Raw genomic sequence first — 18625 nt, 5'->3', positions numbered from 1 at the left:
AAGTTATTTAAACTTCCTGAGTCTTGATTTCTCCGTCTGTTGAGAGGAGAGATAATACCTCCTTCCCAAGAGGACTCGTGTGGTTACAGATGTGAAAGCACTTCCAGACTTCAAACAGCCGCACAAATGTTAGGTATTAATAATAATAATGGTTCTTCTGGCAATTAAGAAAATTTTCTTTGAAAAGTATTTTCCTTCCTCAAGTACCTTTAATTGAGAAAATGGTGATGCTCTTTTTTTTTTTTTAATCGAAAAGAGCTTCCAGTACATTTGGGAAGATTGAAAGCCACCAGCTTTTTAACCAACAGACAGAGTGGAGGAGTGATTAACGCCTCGTGGTTTCTGGGCGCTGGAAGCCAAGAGGAAGATTAGTGATGCCCATCTGTGGAGCAGAGGTTTGTTTAATAGCCTGGCTGGGGAAGCCTAAAATTCCTTAGTCTTCTAGATTAGAGGAGCAAGGGGCATCCCCGGAGGGGTGCAGAAAAGCTATTGAAACTTTTATGGGATGGGTTCCTTTATCAAAAGATTCTTCTACATTCCAGCCCTAAGACAAGCATCTTGTAATACTCTTTTGTGAGGACTGGGAGAAGAATCTTTTAAAGGGATTTTGCCTGTTGATTGTCAGGAACAGACTCGGTATTTAAATTTTAACACTTCTCAGCAAGTCTGCAATTCCAAAGCCTGTTAGTGAGCAAATCCTTCCTAAACCACTTTTCTTTTTTTTTTTTTTGGTACAAATCAGAGTGCCCATGAGATGGATTGGGTTCATTTGTATTACTTTTCAGTTTAATCTCTCTTCCTGCCAGATCTTTTATCTTCTAGTAGGAGAGGAAAAAAAATAAATAAAAAATCCTATAGATACAACCAGAGAACTGAGCAGAGCCCCAGGGTCTAGAGCAGATTAATAGGCCCTGTTGTCAAATCAGACTGGGCGGCAGCTCCTACGAGGCTACACTTCCAGGAGCTGTTTATACTCTGCATGAACAAATGGCTGAGAGTCAGGGAATCACGCGTGGGGCTGAGTTTGGGTGGGAGGGAGGGAGGGCGCTTGGGGCGGGAAGGAGGCGTCCGGGGCGCTTCTCTGCCCCTTCCCTGTGCGATTAATCGTTTCAGTCCACGGGCTCAACCACTGTCCTTCTGACTTTGCCTCTTTCTGAAATTGCCACGGTTCACTCTGTACCTGGCGGAGCAGATGAGCTTACAGACCCTGTAATCTGCAGGAAGAGAGGGATGGGAGACGTGTTTTCTTCAGCGCATGTCAGGCAGGGCCCCCGCAGGAGCAGGCAGCGCTCATGACTTAGAATAATCAAGGGGGAGTTTACGAGGGGAGGTGGCAGAGCCGGGATCACCCGTGGTCACAGGGGCGAGGGGAGCCACAGAGCCGGGGAGAGACACTGTGCAGGGCTGCGCCACGAGAAGAGCAGGGACCTTTGGGTGAAGAATGCAGACAGTCTGGGGCAACCTCCGGTGAGTAGGGAAGAGCCCTCCCTGCCAGGCAGGCCCTCCAGGGCACAGGCAGGGTGGGCAGGGTGGAGAGGGGGCCTGGGGTGAAAACAGGAACGTCCGGCAGAGTCTCTGCCGGGGCCGGGCCTACGCCAGATGCATCGGCGCCCTTCCCTTGTTTCACACTCATCGGTCTCAGGAGTCATGTGTTATCCCCCTTGTGTTACGTGCAATTCCCACCATTTAAACTTTTTAATTGTGGTAAAGTACACATAGCATGAAATTTTCCCTCTCAGCCACTTTGGCGTGTACAGGTCGGTAGCGTTAAGTACATTCACGCCGTTGTGCAGCCATCACCACCATCATTTCCAGAAGTCTCTTCGTCTCGCAAAACTGAAACTCTGTCCCCATTAAACACTAACTCCCGTCCCCCCGTCCCCCAGCCCCCGGTGTACTCCAGGTGTCTCATTTAAGTGGAATTATATTACATTATCTGTTCTTCGAGGACTGGCTTATTTCACTCAGCATAATGTCCTCAAGGTTCATCCGTGTTGGAGCATGTGTCAGAATTTCTTTTCTTTTCAAGGCTGAATAATATCTCGTTGTATGGATGGACCATATTCTGTTTGTCCATTCATCTATCGATGGACACTTGGGTTGCATCACCTTTTGGCTGTTATGAATAATGCTGTTATGTTCATAATGCTTAGCACCACTTCCAAGAAATAAGAAAGACAGTTTGATTTCCTACGAGTCAGTCCCCAGCACCCACATTTCACTTCAGTGATAACTTGAAAATGTAGTTCAGGGTCATAGCAATTCTGAGTGGAACTGACAGAGGGCACTTGTTCATCCCAGGGCATCACTGCACGAAATGATCGGGCCAAACAGCCTGTTTAAACTCTATAGAGAAAGTCCCACTAAAGTGTAGGAGCCGACAGAACCTTCTGAAGCCTTGCAGGCAAGAGCCCACTTGGCTGACAGAGTCACTCTTCCACGCCTGCCGGAAAGCTGGGAGCAAAGATATTCTAAACTCGCTGTGAATTTCATTCCATGTCTCTCCAGCCAGAGCCGCTCAGGGGTGTGGCAGTGTAATGAGTTGCCACGCAGATGGGTTGCAGAACGCACAGCCCATCTGTCTTTATCATGCTCATTTCCTCTTTTATTAAAATGTTAATGAATATAGGTTTTTATTTATCATTTGGCGACATGTGCAGCATCCTTTTCTGGGAGACAAATCTGCAATCTGCCACGTGAGCTGACAGAGAACTTCTTCCCGTTACATATCGAACACGGGAATGAGGAATATTGGGTTCCATTTAAACTGCCATATGCAGGTTGAACCAAAAAAATCCCTTTACTTGTTGACAACAGCATGGGGTTAACAGGAGGCACACTGGACTCGGCGTGGGAAACCCGAGTTCAAAGCCGGGCTCGCTGGTTGCTCACCCCGGGACCATGAGCCTCGGTTTGCCCATCTGTTCAGTGGAGGCAACCACTCCATCTGCCTTGGTAAGCAAATGAGCTAATCCATGGGAACGCACTTTGCATTCGCTTGTTGTCATTCAGACATGCGCTTGTAGAGGCTTGACCTTGTTTTGCTCCTTCTTTCAGACTCTCCGTGGAAAGTGCATCTGTCACACGTCGGCCCCGAGATGACAGGCGTCGCCGTGCGTGGCCTGACCCCGGCTCGTACCTATCAATTCAGGGTGTGCGCCGTGAACCAAGTGGGCAAAGGCCAGTACAGCACAGAGACGAGCAGGTGTGTGACACGCACCCCTTGGAGAGGCACGGGGAGCCAAGGAAGCATCGAGTTAGGTCATCAGTTACCACCCCTTAGTCATATTGGGGGAGACAGAGAGGAAGCACGGTGGCTCGCTGGGCTAGCCAGCGGGTCCTTAATTGCCGAGGGGAGTTTCTTAGGCTTCTGTGGTGCTCTGGCTGTGCCAACATAAGTCATTCCCAACCGCACGGCCCTCTGTATACATGAGATTAAGAGCTTGCGGTGTTTCCATGCCCTTTGTGTACCTGGCTGCCAGCAAGGTGGGAGCTGGTGCCACCGTCTTGACAGGTAAACACTGAGCACGTGTCGGCAGGAAGCCAAGTAAGCTCTGGCATTTCCCTGGTGGTCCTGTTGCTGTCCCCCCCACCAACCCCACGTCCCCAGGCCAGGCGGCTGCTTTCAAGCCTGTTCAGATGTGACGTGGGGAAAGGGCTTCATCCCGTTTCATTGTGCCCTCCCCAGCCAACCTGAGCTCTCAATGGGCTTGTGCTATAGAAGAGTTGAGAGATCTAAATGACTTTCTTCAAAATGTGGGAGTTGGATATGAGAAATATTGAAAGAGCCGAAGGAAACAGTTGGGAAGGAGCCTCGGCCTGTGAGCTGCCTCACTCACACTTGTGATCCTCTAAAGAGCGGAGGTACCACGGGCCGTTCAAACAGAAAAAGGTCACTTCCCACGTCTTTCTTGTTGCTTGCTGAACTGATTTTCTATTATGTTGATTTTTTGTAACTATTTCATGCGTGTCCTTTCAGTTCGATCGGCTGTGCGTTTTGCTTTATTCATTGCTCGACTTGAGTAAACAGTTAGGCTCAAGATTCAGCAGGCTAGAGAATGCGGGCGAAGACCCTTGGCTGCTGGGGCTGACCTCTCTTCCCCTCCCTGGCTTCTTCTTCTTAGGCTGGTGCTCCCTGAAGAGCCGCCCGGGGCTCCCCCGAAAAACATAGTGGCCAGTGGGCGCACCAATCAGTCCATCATGGTCCAGTGGCAGCCGCCCCCCGAAACAGAGCACAACGGGCTGCTGCGTGGGTACATCCTCAGGCAAGTAGCCAGTGGTTGGCCGTGTTTAGACTGTCCTTATAAAGAGTCAAGTGTCTGTTTTGCTCAGGTCGCAAACTCACATGTCTGTAGGAGCCCATCAGTAATCGAGAGACTCAGGCCAGCAGCGAGACTCTAGGGAGTGGTGGAGACTGCGGCAGACCAGTGAGAACAGGCGCCTGTGGGCAGCCTCACCGGACAGGCTCTGCAGTCCAGCCGTGAGGCGCACATGCAAGAAACCGCTCTCAGGGGTCGCATTTTGGCAGAAGGATGGAGGGGAATATTATGGGTTGGGAGCAAGGTGTGCTTATTCATTGTAAATCCTTTCACTCTTAAGTTTTTACCAAGGGTTAGTGTAATAATTTTTAATTAGTAATAATGTGGTTGATTTAATTATAAGCCAGTTTTTTACCATGCTAGTATGTTGTTCAGAATTGCCAGGTTTTCCACTGTTTCAAAGAAATTTTAAAATCCAGCTTTTTACACACATTCTCACAGTTTTTAAAAATTGGGAATGAAATCAATATATTTTGAAACACAGGGCAGGCCTGACCCTCACAGCTACAGAACAGATGTGGCCCAAGAGTGGCCGGTTTGCCATCTCTGTCCCCGTGGGGAGGGGGGTTAGGCTTCTGAGCACATTGAGTGAGCTGTACCAGCCCTGGCTGGGTTGACAGAAGGAACCTGCTTTGCCAAAACTACTGCTGATTTTAAGATTGCAGCAAAAGTGATCATCTGAGTGGTTTGTTGACACAAGTAAAAAGAAAAAAGTAAAGCAGTATTAAAAGGATAACTATTAAACCTCTTCTAAAGGACCGTGCAGCTGTGGCCGTATCTGTTACCAGCCTTATGGGGCAGGGACCGTGGGTGTCCGTCATTACCGTCCTCCAGATGCCCAGCCCGTGCCCTTTCTAAAAGTGTGATCAGAAAATGCCGGGTTAACAAAGGTCTTAAGTGGAGAAATACAGTCTCTTAGATCAATGTAAGAAATTATGAAAGAGTTGCTTCTTTAACTCCGTATCTTTGCCTATGGGAGATAGCTCATTCCCTATGTATTTATGTAATCACCCACTCATGGTTTCATACATGTTTATCTTTGTGCGTGTAACGTTTACCTGTCACAACCATTTCACCGCTATTTTGGAGTTTTTCCTCGAGCATATGAATTATCCTCTGAACACAAGCCAGATCGTTATCTGCCTGAAGAGGTTCAAGTGCGGCCATCCCCAGGGGTGCACGAGGGCTGGGGGGTCTGATCAGCGCTCAGGGCCCCCTTGGTCTCTGCGCCCCTGGCCGTCCTTCCCCGTTTCACAGGGGATACCGTGGATCTGTCCCCTGCGGGCGGGGGCGCCTGTGGACTCTGGTCCTGTGGATGCTTCCAGACAAGCCCATTTCCCTGGGGAAAGCAGCCTGGTGCTTCCCCCTGCTAGAGGCTGGGGTTTTCTGTCGCGTTCCTGCCCCTCGCTGCTCACCCCAGCTGTTGCCCTTGTTCCGTGCTTATCAACTAATGAAAATAATTGGCCTCCCCTCCCGGACCAGCCCTTCCTTCACGTGCTTGTCATCCAGGCCGCCTCTGTCTTTTTTTGAGCACATGGAGGAAAAGTTTCCTTGGGCTCCGGCTGCCAAGTAAGGACTTTAAAAGTCAGCCCACAGAACCAGACCCGGGGCATGGAGTTTAAGAATAAAATCCCTCTGATGTTACGAGGCCCCGTCGGGGACCGCACATTTCTCTATTTTGCGGAATTACGACTGTTAAAAGGACTTTCTGTGATGGCATCAGTAGAGTCGAGCACTGGAAAAGAGGGCATCTGTGTCTGCAGGGGCTTAAATCAAGAAAGCCCTAAGATGAGGGTGCACTACCCAAGGCCTGTGAATATCCAAGTTTTCAGAAATTGAAGACCTGTGCCAAAATGAATTTGCTTGGAAACATTTCCGAATAATTCTCCCATCTGCAAATCAGCTCTGTTTGCAAGTGTGTACCCTCTGGGGCACAAGTCTCCGTGTCAGATAAACAGCACAATCCACGGAAGAACAAAATGGAAATAAATCACTGTTGTGGCTCCGGCCATAAGAATTAGAGTGCGTGCACAGTAATTAAATATTTATAGTAATGGGCAGGGTGTTGCTTTGAGAGGAGCATAGGGGTTACATCCTTTAAAAAACTTCTCCTGTTTATTTCTGTGTAAAAAATCATCTCGTTCTCTCTGAGACCGTCTCCTGGGCAACGTATCCGGCCAGTCAAAGGACGATGCCCTGCATTTCTGTTATTAATTACGACCTTCCCAGACATCCCATGAATATTACAAAAGCACCCGGAGCCGCTGGTCGGAGTGGACCAAGCTGCCTGCCTCGAAGGGAGAGCCGCCGTCTCCAAGATGGGGATTCTGCAGCTTGTCACACACAACCTCATACAGAGGGGCCTGGGAGAAGGTGTGCAGCAGCCTTGGTCTCTCATAACTCAGTGTTCTCTCTTAGGATACTTCCTACAAGAGCAGTGTTTCCAAAAGAGAAATGTTTAGGGGGTGCTTTACACTGTCACGCCTCCTGTGCACCCACTGTTTCATTTTATTCTTACAACAAGCCTGTGAGATGCCATCATTATTATGTCAGTTTAGGGAGGAGGGAAGCAAGGCTCAGGGACGTTCAGAATTTGCTTGAGGCCACCCAGCTCATAAGTCTTCTTCCCAACCTACGTCTTCTGAGCTGATTGCTCTGCTTTTCCCTGGAATGTGTATCAGATAGTGGAGTGAGCTCTTCAGCAGCCGTGCCCGGCTTGTGCCATGTTGGTTACCCATGATCCTGGGCACCGGTCACGTGCCAGGTTACTCTGGGGTCCGGTGTGGGTGTGAAGCCAATATTTACCTGTTTCAAAATGGCTGTCTAATTGTCTCAGTGCCATTTATTTTCAAAGTTTATGTTCCGTAGATGGGAAGTATCCAGTACGCGGGTTATTCCACACCAAGCCTCCCTCCCGTTGTCCCCTGCCTGGAAGACAGGCCGCCCTGTTATGTGATGAACTTCACATGCTGTGCATGGCACCTACACTTGGTGCAGGTAGTTCAGAAAAGGAGTGCCAGCTGGGTAAGCTCAGAAGTCGATGGGCTGTGAAGCACACACGGGGTTTGATACATTACCTTCATTCTGGCCCGTCGCAGAGCGACGCCGAGCGACGCCGACCGTCGCCGGGGCCACTGTAGGGCCCACATTCTGCTGCTCCTTTCAGGCGAGAGTCGGGGAGGCCTTGGGCCTTTGTGCTGTTCACAGCTGGCCTGCTCTCCGGCACTTCTGCTTCCTCTCCACGGGCCTCACCGCGTACAAGTGGCCTGTAGCAGGAAGGGACAAAAGACTAGTCTCAGGAAATCCTGATTTTCATGGCGTGCCTTTTCAGCCATTGTTCTCTTTGGAGGGCTGTTCTCCATTCCAGGCCTGAACCTCAGGGTTCCTTCTTTCCTCCGAGGGCGGCAGCCTTGCTGGTGCGCTGGTCCGCCTGCATCCAGACGCTCCGGCCTGGGGACAGCACAGATGACCGAGCGGGACTCCGCAGGGTTGCTTAGCGTCCGGGCGGGGCCTGAAGACCCCAGCCTGCTGCGGAGAGTGGGCGATCTCCTGCTGCCACTCTGGGCTCGTGTTCTCCTCCTTCTCTTCCCTCCCCCACTGAGCGTCAGAGCCGTGTCTTCCTGAGGCAAGAACCAGCTCTTGGATAGAAATCCGTGCTTTTGGAAGCTGCCCGATGACTGAGGAAGTTACGCCCACTGTGCGTGCCCCTCGGTTTACCCAGGGGAACTGATTCACTTCCACACACGCAATCGTGGAAAACACTCACTACTCAAAATAACACGACAACAGTCCTTTCATTGTACAAATAGCAATGTCCTAGCTAATACGTTGTCTGTGTCCAGAGCCGTGTATGTCGCTGTTTTGAATAAACACAACTTTGAATCTCTGCCTTTAGTCCACTAAGTAGCATGCACACCACGCTCTTACAGGTCTCCTAAAAAGCCATTTGTCATACTTAGCGCTGGCCTAGTATTTTCAGCGCGTGAACGCCTTTGAAAAGCACCCATTCTGACTCCAGGACTTTGTGAGCAAGCCCAGCGGGGAGCTCAGCCCTGGGCACTGAGGGACAGCGCACTGCTCACTTCCTCCCCTCCCTCGTCTCAGAGTCACAGGAGGATGGGGTCGCTCAGGCTGACTTATAGCCACGCCCGCTAGAAATCATGTCTGGGATTCTGGGCCTTAAGTCACTGTACTCCCTGGAGACCTGGCACTGAAAAAGCCATCATCTTCCCTGAACCCTAACATAGTTGAAACGTCAGTTCTGTTGGCCCAGAGCTTATAATCACTGTGAGATTAGGTTATACCTTTTCCGTGGTTGAAGTAGAAGCAGTGTCGTCTGGGGCTGACCTCTTGGCTTTACTCTTGTGTTTACTTCCGCTTTCCTCTAACCATGTGGAGTGGCTTCAGGTAAACCCAGTTCCTTGCTCGAGTCGTGTCCCCTGGGCCCGCTGCAGGTACCGCCTGGCTGGCCTGCCCGGAGAGTACCAGCAGAGGAACATCTCGAGCCCCGAGGTCAGCTACTGCCTGGTGACGGAGCTCATCATCTGGACGCAGTACGAGATACAGGTGGCCGCCTACAATGGGGCTGGCCTGGGCGTCTTCAGCAGGGCGGTGACCGAGTACACCTTACAAGGAGGTAAGCTTGCTTGCCCCCGAGGCTGCAGGATCTTCGCTGGGGGGCAGGATTTGCAAAGTTCAACCAGAGCATGTTCGAAATAAAAATAGAGTGTCCGGTTCTCTAGGGAGTAGTTAGAAGGAGAGTAATCACATATCGAATTTAATCTCTCTGTCTATTCCAAAACTATAGCAAAACCACAGAAGGGAAACAGATACGGTTCTAACTGCTTTTTTCTGGTTACTGAGGACAGGATGTGTCTACACACCTCCTTTAACTAGTCCACTGATTCTGTAAAAGGTCTGTGGGATCGGCTTTTCCTAAATGGAATAACAGTATATTTTGCAGTAAAGCTGGCGGTGGAGTCCTGTGTGAAACTGTGAATGTTTTTCAAAGAGAATGAGTATTTAGTATTTTGCTTTTAATGATGTAATACAATTATTAGTAATGGAATTTGCAACTTGGTGCTCTCCAACCCCCCCCCCCTTTGGTTTACTTTTTCAGTTACACAAGCAAACAATTTACTAAATCAATAAAAACTCTTCCCCACACCCACCCCCCCAAAAATGACCAGGCAGAATGTCATAAAGCCAGTGGGTCTTACATTTATGTGCTAAGACCCAGCCCCGTTATTTTCAGTTATTTCCACTGGTTTTCTGGAGGATCCGGGTCTCAGCGCCGGGAAGGGCTGGACACTCAGAAACCTCCTCCACGTCTGCATTTCACTTTCAGAGCTCTTAGCGGGAATAAATAGACCCTCTCTCAACACAACCACGTGTGCCCCAGAGCAGCCCAGAGCCTTGCCCAGGGAAGCGGTTTTCCCACAAAATCTGAAACCCTTTTTTGTTCAGCAATTTTACCCTCTCCTGACTCACAGGTGTGATTTTATTTGCTTAGGCATTTTTATTGCTACCAGGCCTTGACCTTTTTCAAATGATAAGGTTTCTAACTGCCCACTTCTCTCCCCAAATCATGCCTGGGACCTAATGTTCCTTGATATTACATGCTGTTATTACCGTCCCTTATTGATCGGCTGTCTGTTGTCATCCGTTAAGTCCATAAATCCTCCTTTATAAATTAAGTGCCGTCACCTCTGCGTTCACAGTGACTAGGAGAAATATTTAACATGCCGGGCGACCAGGAAGGGTCTGTTTATCTGCTGGTGATTCTTGATCACGCATTGAAAAATGAAAATAGCTGAAACCCTGCACAGTTCATGCTTGCTTTAATTAGTCTATTTCATAAAATAACAATAAATTTGGAAACACTTAAAATGACATATACTGCTGTTAGTAATCCCCATGGCTATTTACTGCGACTGCTTCCTCCGGTTACCGGCGCGTTTGCATTCTGTGCGGCCGCAGGCTCCGCTGGATGGAGAAGGGCTGGGAGGCTGTAGAGTCTGCCCTGGGGACCTGTGGAAGGTTTAGGGCTGTGAGTGACGTGATCAAAGCGCCGTATCAGAAGAGGGGCCTGTCGGTGGGTGCGGGCGAGGCGGAGGGGAGCTGAGGATGAGGCGGCAGCTCCGGAGACAAAAGAGCGATAGTGTGGCTGTGAAGTGATGAATTCCCCCATCTCTGGCGCTGGCCATGAGAGGGGCGAGGGACGCGTTCGGGTGCTGCTTCATGTTTTTCAGAGCAGCTCCACACGCCTCCCCTCTGCAGCGCCCCTGGAACCCCACCCAGACTGCAGGGGGCCCCGCAAGCCCTCCCCCAAGCCACCTGTCCGGTGGGACCGGAGCCAGCCCCTCCCTCAGCTTGCCTGCAGTTTATGGCATAGAACAGGACACGTTCTGCTCGAGCTGAGCTGGTCTGAGGTCGCTCGGCTAACGCACGGCGGAGCAGCACTAACGCTGGGTCTTCTGAGTCAAGAGCTCTGTTTTCTGGGCGCCGTCGACAGCCTCTGCTGTCAGTGGGACCCACGCTCACGCGGAGCTCGTCGTCCATGCTCCTTGTGGCCTCCCGGGCACCCACAGCGCAGCAAAAGGGAGCAAGCACGTTAACTCTGTCCTTGAATCCCTGCTCCCGCCCAGGACAGGACAGTCAGAGGGGAGCTTCAGACACAAGGTCGGGAAGAATGGGGGCAAGTGCGGGGGGACGGGCGGCTGTCCTGGCTCTGGAGCAGATGACTTGGTAAGCCGGATGAAGAGCCGTCTGACTAGAAGGTGGGACGTCGGGAAGAAAATGGCACCAGCGAGGGGCCTTGAGTAACTTAGGGAGATGGAGATGAGGCTGGGGTGCTTGTGAGATGTCTGCACACGCACGCACACACACACAGGCACACACACAGGCACGTGCACCACATGCACGCATACTCGCATGCACACACACACGCACACACGCACGCACAGGCACACACACAGGCACGTGCACACGGGCACACACACGTGCACACGCACACACATGCATACACGCATGCACAGGCACGCACGCATAGGCACGTGCACACACAGGCACACGCATGCATACACACGCACACACATGCATACACACGCACGCAAGCTCGCGCACACACCCCTTTCTGTACACGTGGCCCCAGAAACGGCCCTTTCCTGGAGTCTGTAAGGCCTGATTCTTACTATTTATTCCTTATCTGCCTTCGAGAAACACAGTAACTTTTCTGAGCCTCTGCTGTTTTCACTTGTAAAGTTGTGACGTGTCTATCTGCCCTGACTGCTTGAAGGGCAGTTGTGAAGCGAAAACAAGGCAATGCACGTGAAAAGGCTTTGAAAACGCTGAGCTATGATACAAACTCCCGTGTTGTTGTCTGTATTGCTCCTTCCACCGTGGCAATGACCAGTATCTACTGCGGTATTTGAATGTTTCTGTACTGGTAGTTGTACAGAAAGAAATTTGGGGTTATTCTCTCTACTAATAGTAAAATCGAGAACACACATTCAGGAATTGGTGTGAGTGCCTACTGTGTGCTCAAGGTTGTGCGATGGGCCAGGGCAACGAGAGTGGAGGGGACACCTGTCTCGTTGTCAAACCTGCGGGCTTGCCGCCTCGCCCGGGAGCAAAGACTGACATTATTGTGAGACAAGATCAAGAACTAGAACAGAATCCGGCCTCATTCACAGGCAGTCACTCCCCATTTGCCCACAAGATAGGCATTACTAACGTGCTGTAAAGGCTTTCCAGCCGAGATGCCCCGAGGAGTATGCCATTGGTGGGAAGGCATCCCTGAGAAGGGGCTTTACTGGGACTGCACCAGGGAAGTAAGTGCAGCCGTCTGATTTGGTTAGGAATGGAGTCCAGCTGCTAGAAACAGACCCAAGAGAACAGTAGCTTAAATGAGGTGGAGGTGTGTTTTTATCTCTCTCATACCAAAAGAGTGGGCAGTGGGCTCTACAGAGTCATAGTGGCAGCTTTATGGTCACCAGAGAGTCAGGCTCCTTCTTTTTGCTTTGCCATCTTTAGCATTTGCCTCATGGTTACAAGCTGACTACTGCGATGCCAGCTATCACGTCCACATCCTAGTAGGAGGAAGGCATGGGGTGTGCCTTGTGGCCTAGTAATCAAGTGTGCCCACCTCTGAAGAGCTTTCTTAGAAGTCCCATCTGCCGCAGACGTATGCTTACAATTCATGAACCATCTCTGTGCCAGAGAGCCTGGAAAGGGTCTTTCAGCTGGGTACATTTCTGTCCATTATGAAGGAAAAAAGGGGGAGGGGAAAGTGGAGGGCAGCTAGCAGTTCCTGCCCCACTTTGTATGGCGACTCCTGCTGAGGGGTCAAACCCAGAGGATGTATTTACAATTTCTAGATATAAAATTGTGGGACAACCTGTCTCATGGCTGCTGCATGAAGAGCACCTCATGATCCTGCATAATCGCCCACATTGGAATTAGCAGAAACTGCAAACCCACAGCCCCTCCGCACCCCTCAGCCTCAGCCCTAAGCTCGGTGGGTCTGCTCGGGCAACAGCCAAACACGTGTATGTGCCACCGGGGACCCTTCCCAGCGCCTTGCGTGTCCCAGCGCTCTTAGCAGCCATTGCTGAGAAAGCCTGGGGGCTGAGTTGGCCCTTGAAGCTGAAAAGAGAATCATTAAAATGCTTGTATATTAAGGAGGAAAAAATAACTCACAAGATTAATTGTCAGCCTAATTTGGGAAATTATTGGAATGTATAGAAACATAATTCTGGAGTCAGTCAGGAGACCATGGAGGAGCAGAAAGTTCTGGGCCATGGGAAGAGTGAGGCTGCGGTCCAGCCAGCCTGATTTTCCCTCTCCCTTTAGCCGCGTGGCAAGCTTGAGCCATCAGGCGAAATGAGATGTAATTTATCTTGACTTTAATGAGGTTCCTCTCGAGAAGGTATGGGAATGCCAGGAGAGCTGGTGCGGCTCCCCCTGCCATTAGAGGGGGCGTGTGGCGTGTTAGACCGTCACTTGCAAAGAGAACTTATAACTAACGCAGGGTCGGCCCGGGTGCAGGCACGCAGCGGCAGGAACACGGGGACGGGAAGGCTGCTGCCCAGGAGACGCGGTGGCCTCCTGCTCCTGGAGCGCATGGGCTTGGTCTCAGAGGCACTTTCTTCCAGGAAGCTCCTAAAGGAAGATAAGTGAGTTATTCCTCCCGAGTTCAGCCGAGTGTGATATTGATCCCTGAAGTGATTTGAACCCACTGTTCCGCCTGTCACACACCCCGGGTTTCTCTTCAGTCCCATTCATTATTAAGATACAATAAAAACGTCTAGTTTGTCTGCTTTCATCCTTTAAGGTTTGGACACGCAGGGATTATTTAGCACAAACTTTCTCACCTCCCAACTTTTCATATCCCCCCTCATCCCCCGCCCGCCATGATCTTGCCTGCCAATCCCATTTGATAGATTTTATTAGCAGGGCCTCATGACCTTCTCTGCTCTAGAGAAGAATTTTAAAATGTGAGAGATTAACTTACACGTGGAGCCGCAAAACTCTAATACAGCTCCAGCCACGCGAACTTTCTGGGCGGGGTCGGGGGAAGACGGGGCGTGGTTCGTTCGTCACAGTGGCTGTGGCCTAAAGTTCCACAATACGGGGAACCCACTTGTCAAACTTCCATTGTGATTACCCAAAATGAATGAAAAACAACTTAAGTTTACTCAAGAATTTCTTTCAAAACCCTTCCAGAAATCAATTTGCTTTTAGTTTCAAGTAGAAAAAGCCATAGAGTCTAAGTTCTGCATGACTAAACGCGCAGTCTAATTACAAGCATTTTTCTTATTGCCAATGTCTACTTCAGCAACTTCCTAATCATCTGGTATGGGAGGAAAAGCACGGTAGTCATCTGACGCGATCAGTGGTTCAGATCTAATGCTGATGCAGTGTTTGGTTCCAGTCAGTTTCTGTTAAAAATTGTTCGACTAATGGTGAAAGACACATGAAGAAGTAAGGTGACCACAGAGGTCTGAGGTGAGCCTCAGTGTGGAATCCTACATACTGTTAGGATATGGATGTAATAGGTGATGGTTCCCTCCTAAAATAAGCCAGTGAGGTTAGCAAACTCCTATCCCTTCCTTAAATGTATCCATTAAGATGCAGATGTTGGTTTTTCTAGAAAAGGTCCAAAGACAAATTATACTATAAATCATCATTTTTTGAGCATGCCAAGGTTTTAATTTTTTCTGGTTTTATTTCTTTATCATTTTTCTTCTTGTAACAGGTATTTTTGTGCTGTAATGATTTATTCTGGTTTCAGAACATTACCTTCTAATGAAAGAGAAATACTTCATATTTAAAGAGAAATGGGAAAAAACATTTGGTTATCCACATTTCTAAAACATTAGTAAAAGCCCTTAAATGTTCACTTGGGCTTTGCAAGCTTTTCTAAAGTAAGGATTATAAATGAACACTCCGTTTGCAAGCTCCATTCTTATCTCCTCTTGGGAAATTCTCAATGTGGCATAAATGACATTGCACAAAAGATGTGTGCAATCCTTACGACTTTCTAGACCTCAAGCTGCGCCTACAGAACAGGATGATGTTCAGAATCTCCCAGCATCACCTAAAACACCAAGTAGGAACTGAACAAAGTGATATGGGATATTCCATTAGGTATGGGCTTCATTTGGTCTTTTAGAACTTTCAGGAAAGGAAAGGATAGGAAACGAGCATTTTAGGGGAAGCCACTCTATGCCAGTTTCGCTGTGCTGTGCTCTCCACTTGCACTCATTATCATTTCGTCGGTCATCCCCCAGCCATCACGTGAGAAAGGCACCACTGTCCCTATTTTACAGAGAAAAAATGGAAGCTCAGAGAGGTAACTAACTTTCCAAAGGTCACATAGCTCGAAAATGCTGGAAAATGCTAGAATTTATGCTTTTGCTTTTCATTCTGCATTTACCAAACATGGACATAAATTACTTCCAGATTTTTGGTGCTTATGTTCACATGGCAAGTGGGTTTGCAGTAGCCCGTGGACATTTTTTACTGCAATCCACAATAAGAAGTCTGTTTTACATGGACACCCAGGAGACACACACACACACACACACGCGCGCGCGCACACCCCTGAAACAAAAGGCTCGTAGAACAATAGTCGCCCTGACGGTGTGTGATGTTCTTTAATATTTTCTGTTCTATTCCATTCTGTTTCACTCTCTCCTCCTTTAACAGATGCAGGCTGTGATCACTAAATTGACTTCCTGGGCTGCCGCTAATGCATTTGTAACCTGCAGTTTTGAAAAACACTGAATTCAAGCAATACAGGATGTTTGGTTCAGCTGATCTTGAATCCCTTTCAAAACAGGCTTCTACTGGCCTGTAGGACACATCAGGGTCAGGGCTGAAGAAGGCTTCCCAAGGGAGATACTGCTAAAACCAACACTGAAAGACCAAACAGGGGTCTGAGTGGGGCTTTGAGCAGGGGTGACAGGCCTGGGCACAGAGCTGAGATTTGGGGGCTGGAGGAGGCTGAGTCCAGCACCTGTATCTGTGCAGATGACCTCATGGAAGAGAAGGGGTTTCCGGAGTAAGACTTGCCCTTCAGCTGCTGCTGGAAGATACAAGGAACAATCAAACCCATCTTAAAGTACTGTGACCAGCACATTATTTTGTGATGTACAGACTGGGCTTCCCTACAAGCCTGTGAACCCTTCAAGGGCAGCGGCTGCGTCTGATTTGTCTTATTTATATCTGTATCCCTAAATCCAAGCACAATGCCTGATGCGTAAATAAACAGAATGTAAAGAGCTATCTGATTACAGACAGACCCTTGCTGTTCATATTTCAATTTCCAACACTGCACCGATTGAATCTCCGTGTGCAGCACGATGCCCGGCCTTCTCTCCCGAGTCTTCTGCTCGTCTCAGAAGGAGAGCCGGGTCCCTGCTTGCCTTGCCGCACACATTGTACCTCCCCAGCCTAAAAGCTGGTCCCACATGCTTTCTCCTCAATGCCTGGCGCATGAAGAATTGGGAAAAATAAGTTCAGAAAAGGACGCACAAAACTTTTTAAGTGTTAAGATATTTTCTTAACGCTGGCTGTTGAAAAAAGATTCTTGAGCTTCTTTGTCCAAGATTTGTTATCCTAATAATGTGTTAGGAATGTTTAATGCAGTTAGGACATTCAGGTGTATCAAAACCGCAAGAACCGTCACAACACAAGAACTCAGCCGTAGCCTATAACGATCTGGAATTAACAATAACGCCCAACGCACAAATTGTAATATATTCGTCCCCACAGCAAAGTGTAGGCCGTGATTCTTCCACATAATGATCTGCTTCTCCCCTCCCTGAGAGGCATTTAATTCCGTGGGATCACCTGGAGAGGGAGATGCCTGTGAATTCTGGGTAGACACCTCAGTCCCTGGTACTAGCGATCATATGCTTTTAGGATAAGGAAAATCAGTGTGTGTGGTTGTGGTGGAGACCTGAGGACCCACGCTCCCTTCTGTGGTGTGGACGTTGCTGGGAGCAGCTGTCCTGCCAGCGGCTCCGTCCCCAGTGAATGGAACACGAGCGGAAGTGAGGCAATGCTCTTCTAGGCAAGGGGGGTGCCCTGAACGCTCACATGCCAGGCTACTCACAACCAGGAAAACTGACCTTGCCCTGTAGGGCGATGAGAGATGAACTGCTATTGTGTAGACACTGAGATTCCACAGTTTATCTGTAACAGATAAGGTAGATAAGGTATCTCAGGGAGATACAGCCCAGCATGTTAGCATATAGAAATTTTGTCGGGCAATGCACTGTAATTTCGTTCTGTGCTAAATTCAGCTAATTTTACAGCATTATCAGTGGGCCGTTAGCATCTTTAGGCTGGGTTTGCACCCGTTGATACGGGGAACAAGCAGGAAGCAGAAGTCAATCACTTTCCTACTACAGAGGCCATGACCACCTGTCCCATGAGACGTTGTGAATTCCCTGCTGGCACGTCACAGCCTCAGTTTATTAATTTTATTTGACATGTTGTGAATCTCCCAAACACCAGGTAGCTCCATGGTCAGTGTAGGTTTCTTTCGATTAACTGTTACTTTAAACTGATTCTGCCGTTTACATAGATTACAGAGAAGATGAATTTTAATGGTCGACTAGAATTTACTCGGGGATCCTGCAAATAAGCTTTACGTAATCTGCATGATATTGTTTGAGTACTTGAATGAAAGAGCAAACATGAAAACCACCGGTGTCTCTCTTTTCAGCTGCAGAGACTGGTTCAGGAAAAGTGCTGGCCCGGCAGAGTCTCAAATTCTGTGCACTGTAAATAGCAGTAGACGTTCCTGGAAGAAAAGGTGGAAAAGAGTCACTAGGAGTCACCTTTGGTCACTCAGAAGGGGCCACATGCTACCAACCTCATTTCCTTTTGGGGGAGGGTTACCGAGTCGATGGATCCAAATAGTATAGTCATTCTGTGGCTTGATGTCCAGTCGTTCATTCATTCATTTATTCACTCAGTCAGCACCCCGTGGCTAAGATGGGGAATGTGGATTGGGTGATAAAGTAATTAGATGGACTCCAAGGGCTCAGCTTTGCCCGAAGAGTGTCATTCACTTGATGGACCACCGCTGTGAGGGTGACTCCAGTTGCAAAGCCCATCACTCTTCTGGGCTTTTCTTGGTCAGCACTTCTGTCAGTGACTCGGAGGGGATGGAGGTGACATGCCTATCAAACATGCAGGTGTCACAGCTGAGACAGGTCATGCAGATATTCTGTCCCCGAATCAGAAATAAAAATAAACTGCTGTGTTAGATTGATGGCTGAAATCAGGCCGAAACATAAAAGGGATAAGCCAGACACTGCATTTACATACACACGACCAGCCATGTGACAGAGGGAGGGAAGACGGGACTTGCCAACAGTTACCATAAAAAGAGTCGGGGAGGTGAGTTGAGCACAGATCCAGGGAGAGTGTTGACCTTAATCTTGTAGATGACACACTTCCAAATCAAGGCAGATCATAATGCCACAGAATCCTGTTTGGGCTGGATGCCACCCTGAGGGATGGTGAGAAATCGGGGCCTCTGCAGAGGGGGATGACCAGCGTGGGCAGTGCTCTGTCAATCAGGTCGTGTGGGAAGCGGGAGAGAAGCGGGGTGTTTACTTGGCCCATGGGAGCAAAGCCCAGCTGGATATTTTTGTGATTTTCATATAGTCTAACAGCTCTGTGGGCAAGGAGACAGACAGGCAGCAATAGGCAGCAATTGTGGAAGGAAGGGTTTTAGTTCCGTGTAAGGAAGGTCCCTTTACAGCGTACGGCCAGGGCGCAAGTTG

The 18625-nt window shown here is 49.1% G+C and overlaps 1 protein-coding gene across 3 annotated transcripts in view; it reads left to right on the top strand.

The window, feature by feature from the left end:
- Window positions 1-18625, top strand: part of SDK1 (sidekick cell adhesion molecule 1) — a 539173-nt gene that overhangs the window by 353978 nt on the left and 166570 nt on the right. For all 3 annotated transcript variants that reach the window (XM_068566067.1, XM_068566068.1, XM_068566066.1), the window contains exons 14-16: window positions 3058-3205; window positions 4125-4265; window positions 8774-8955. In XM_068566067.1, coding sequence (XP_068422168.1) covers window positions 3058-3205; window positions 4125-4265; window positions 8774-8955 — 471 coding nt within the window. The remainder of the gene's footprint in view (window positions 1-3057; window positions 3206-4124; window positions 4266-8773; window positions 8956-18625) is intronic.

This window comes from Eschrichtius robustus, chromosome 16, assembly GCF_028021215.1.
Source record: "Eschrichtius robustus isolate mEscRob2 chromosome 16, mEscRob2.pri, whole genome shotgun sequence".
Classification (NCBI taxonomy): domain Eukaryota; kingdom Metazoa; phylum Chordata; class Mammalia; order Artiodactyla; family Eschrichtiidae; genus Eschrichtius; species Eschrichtius robustus.
This window is presented reverse-complemented; position numbering and strand designations above follow the sequence as displayed.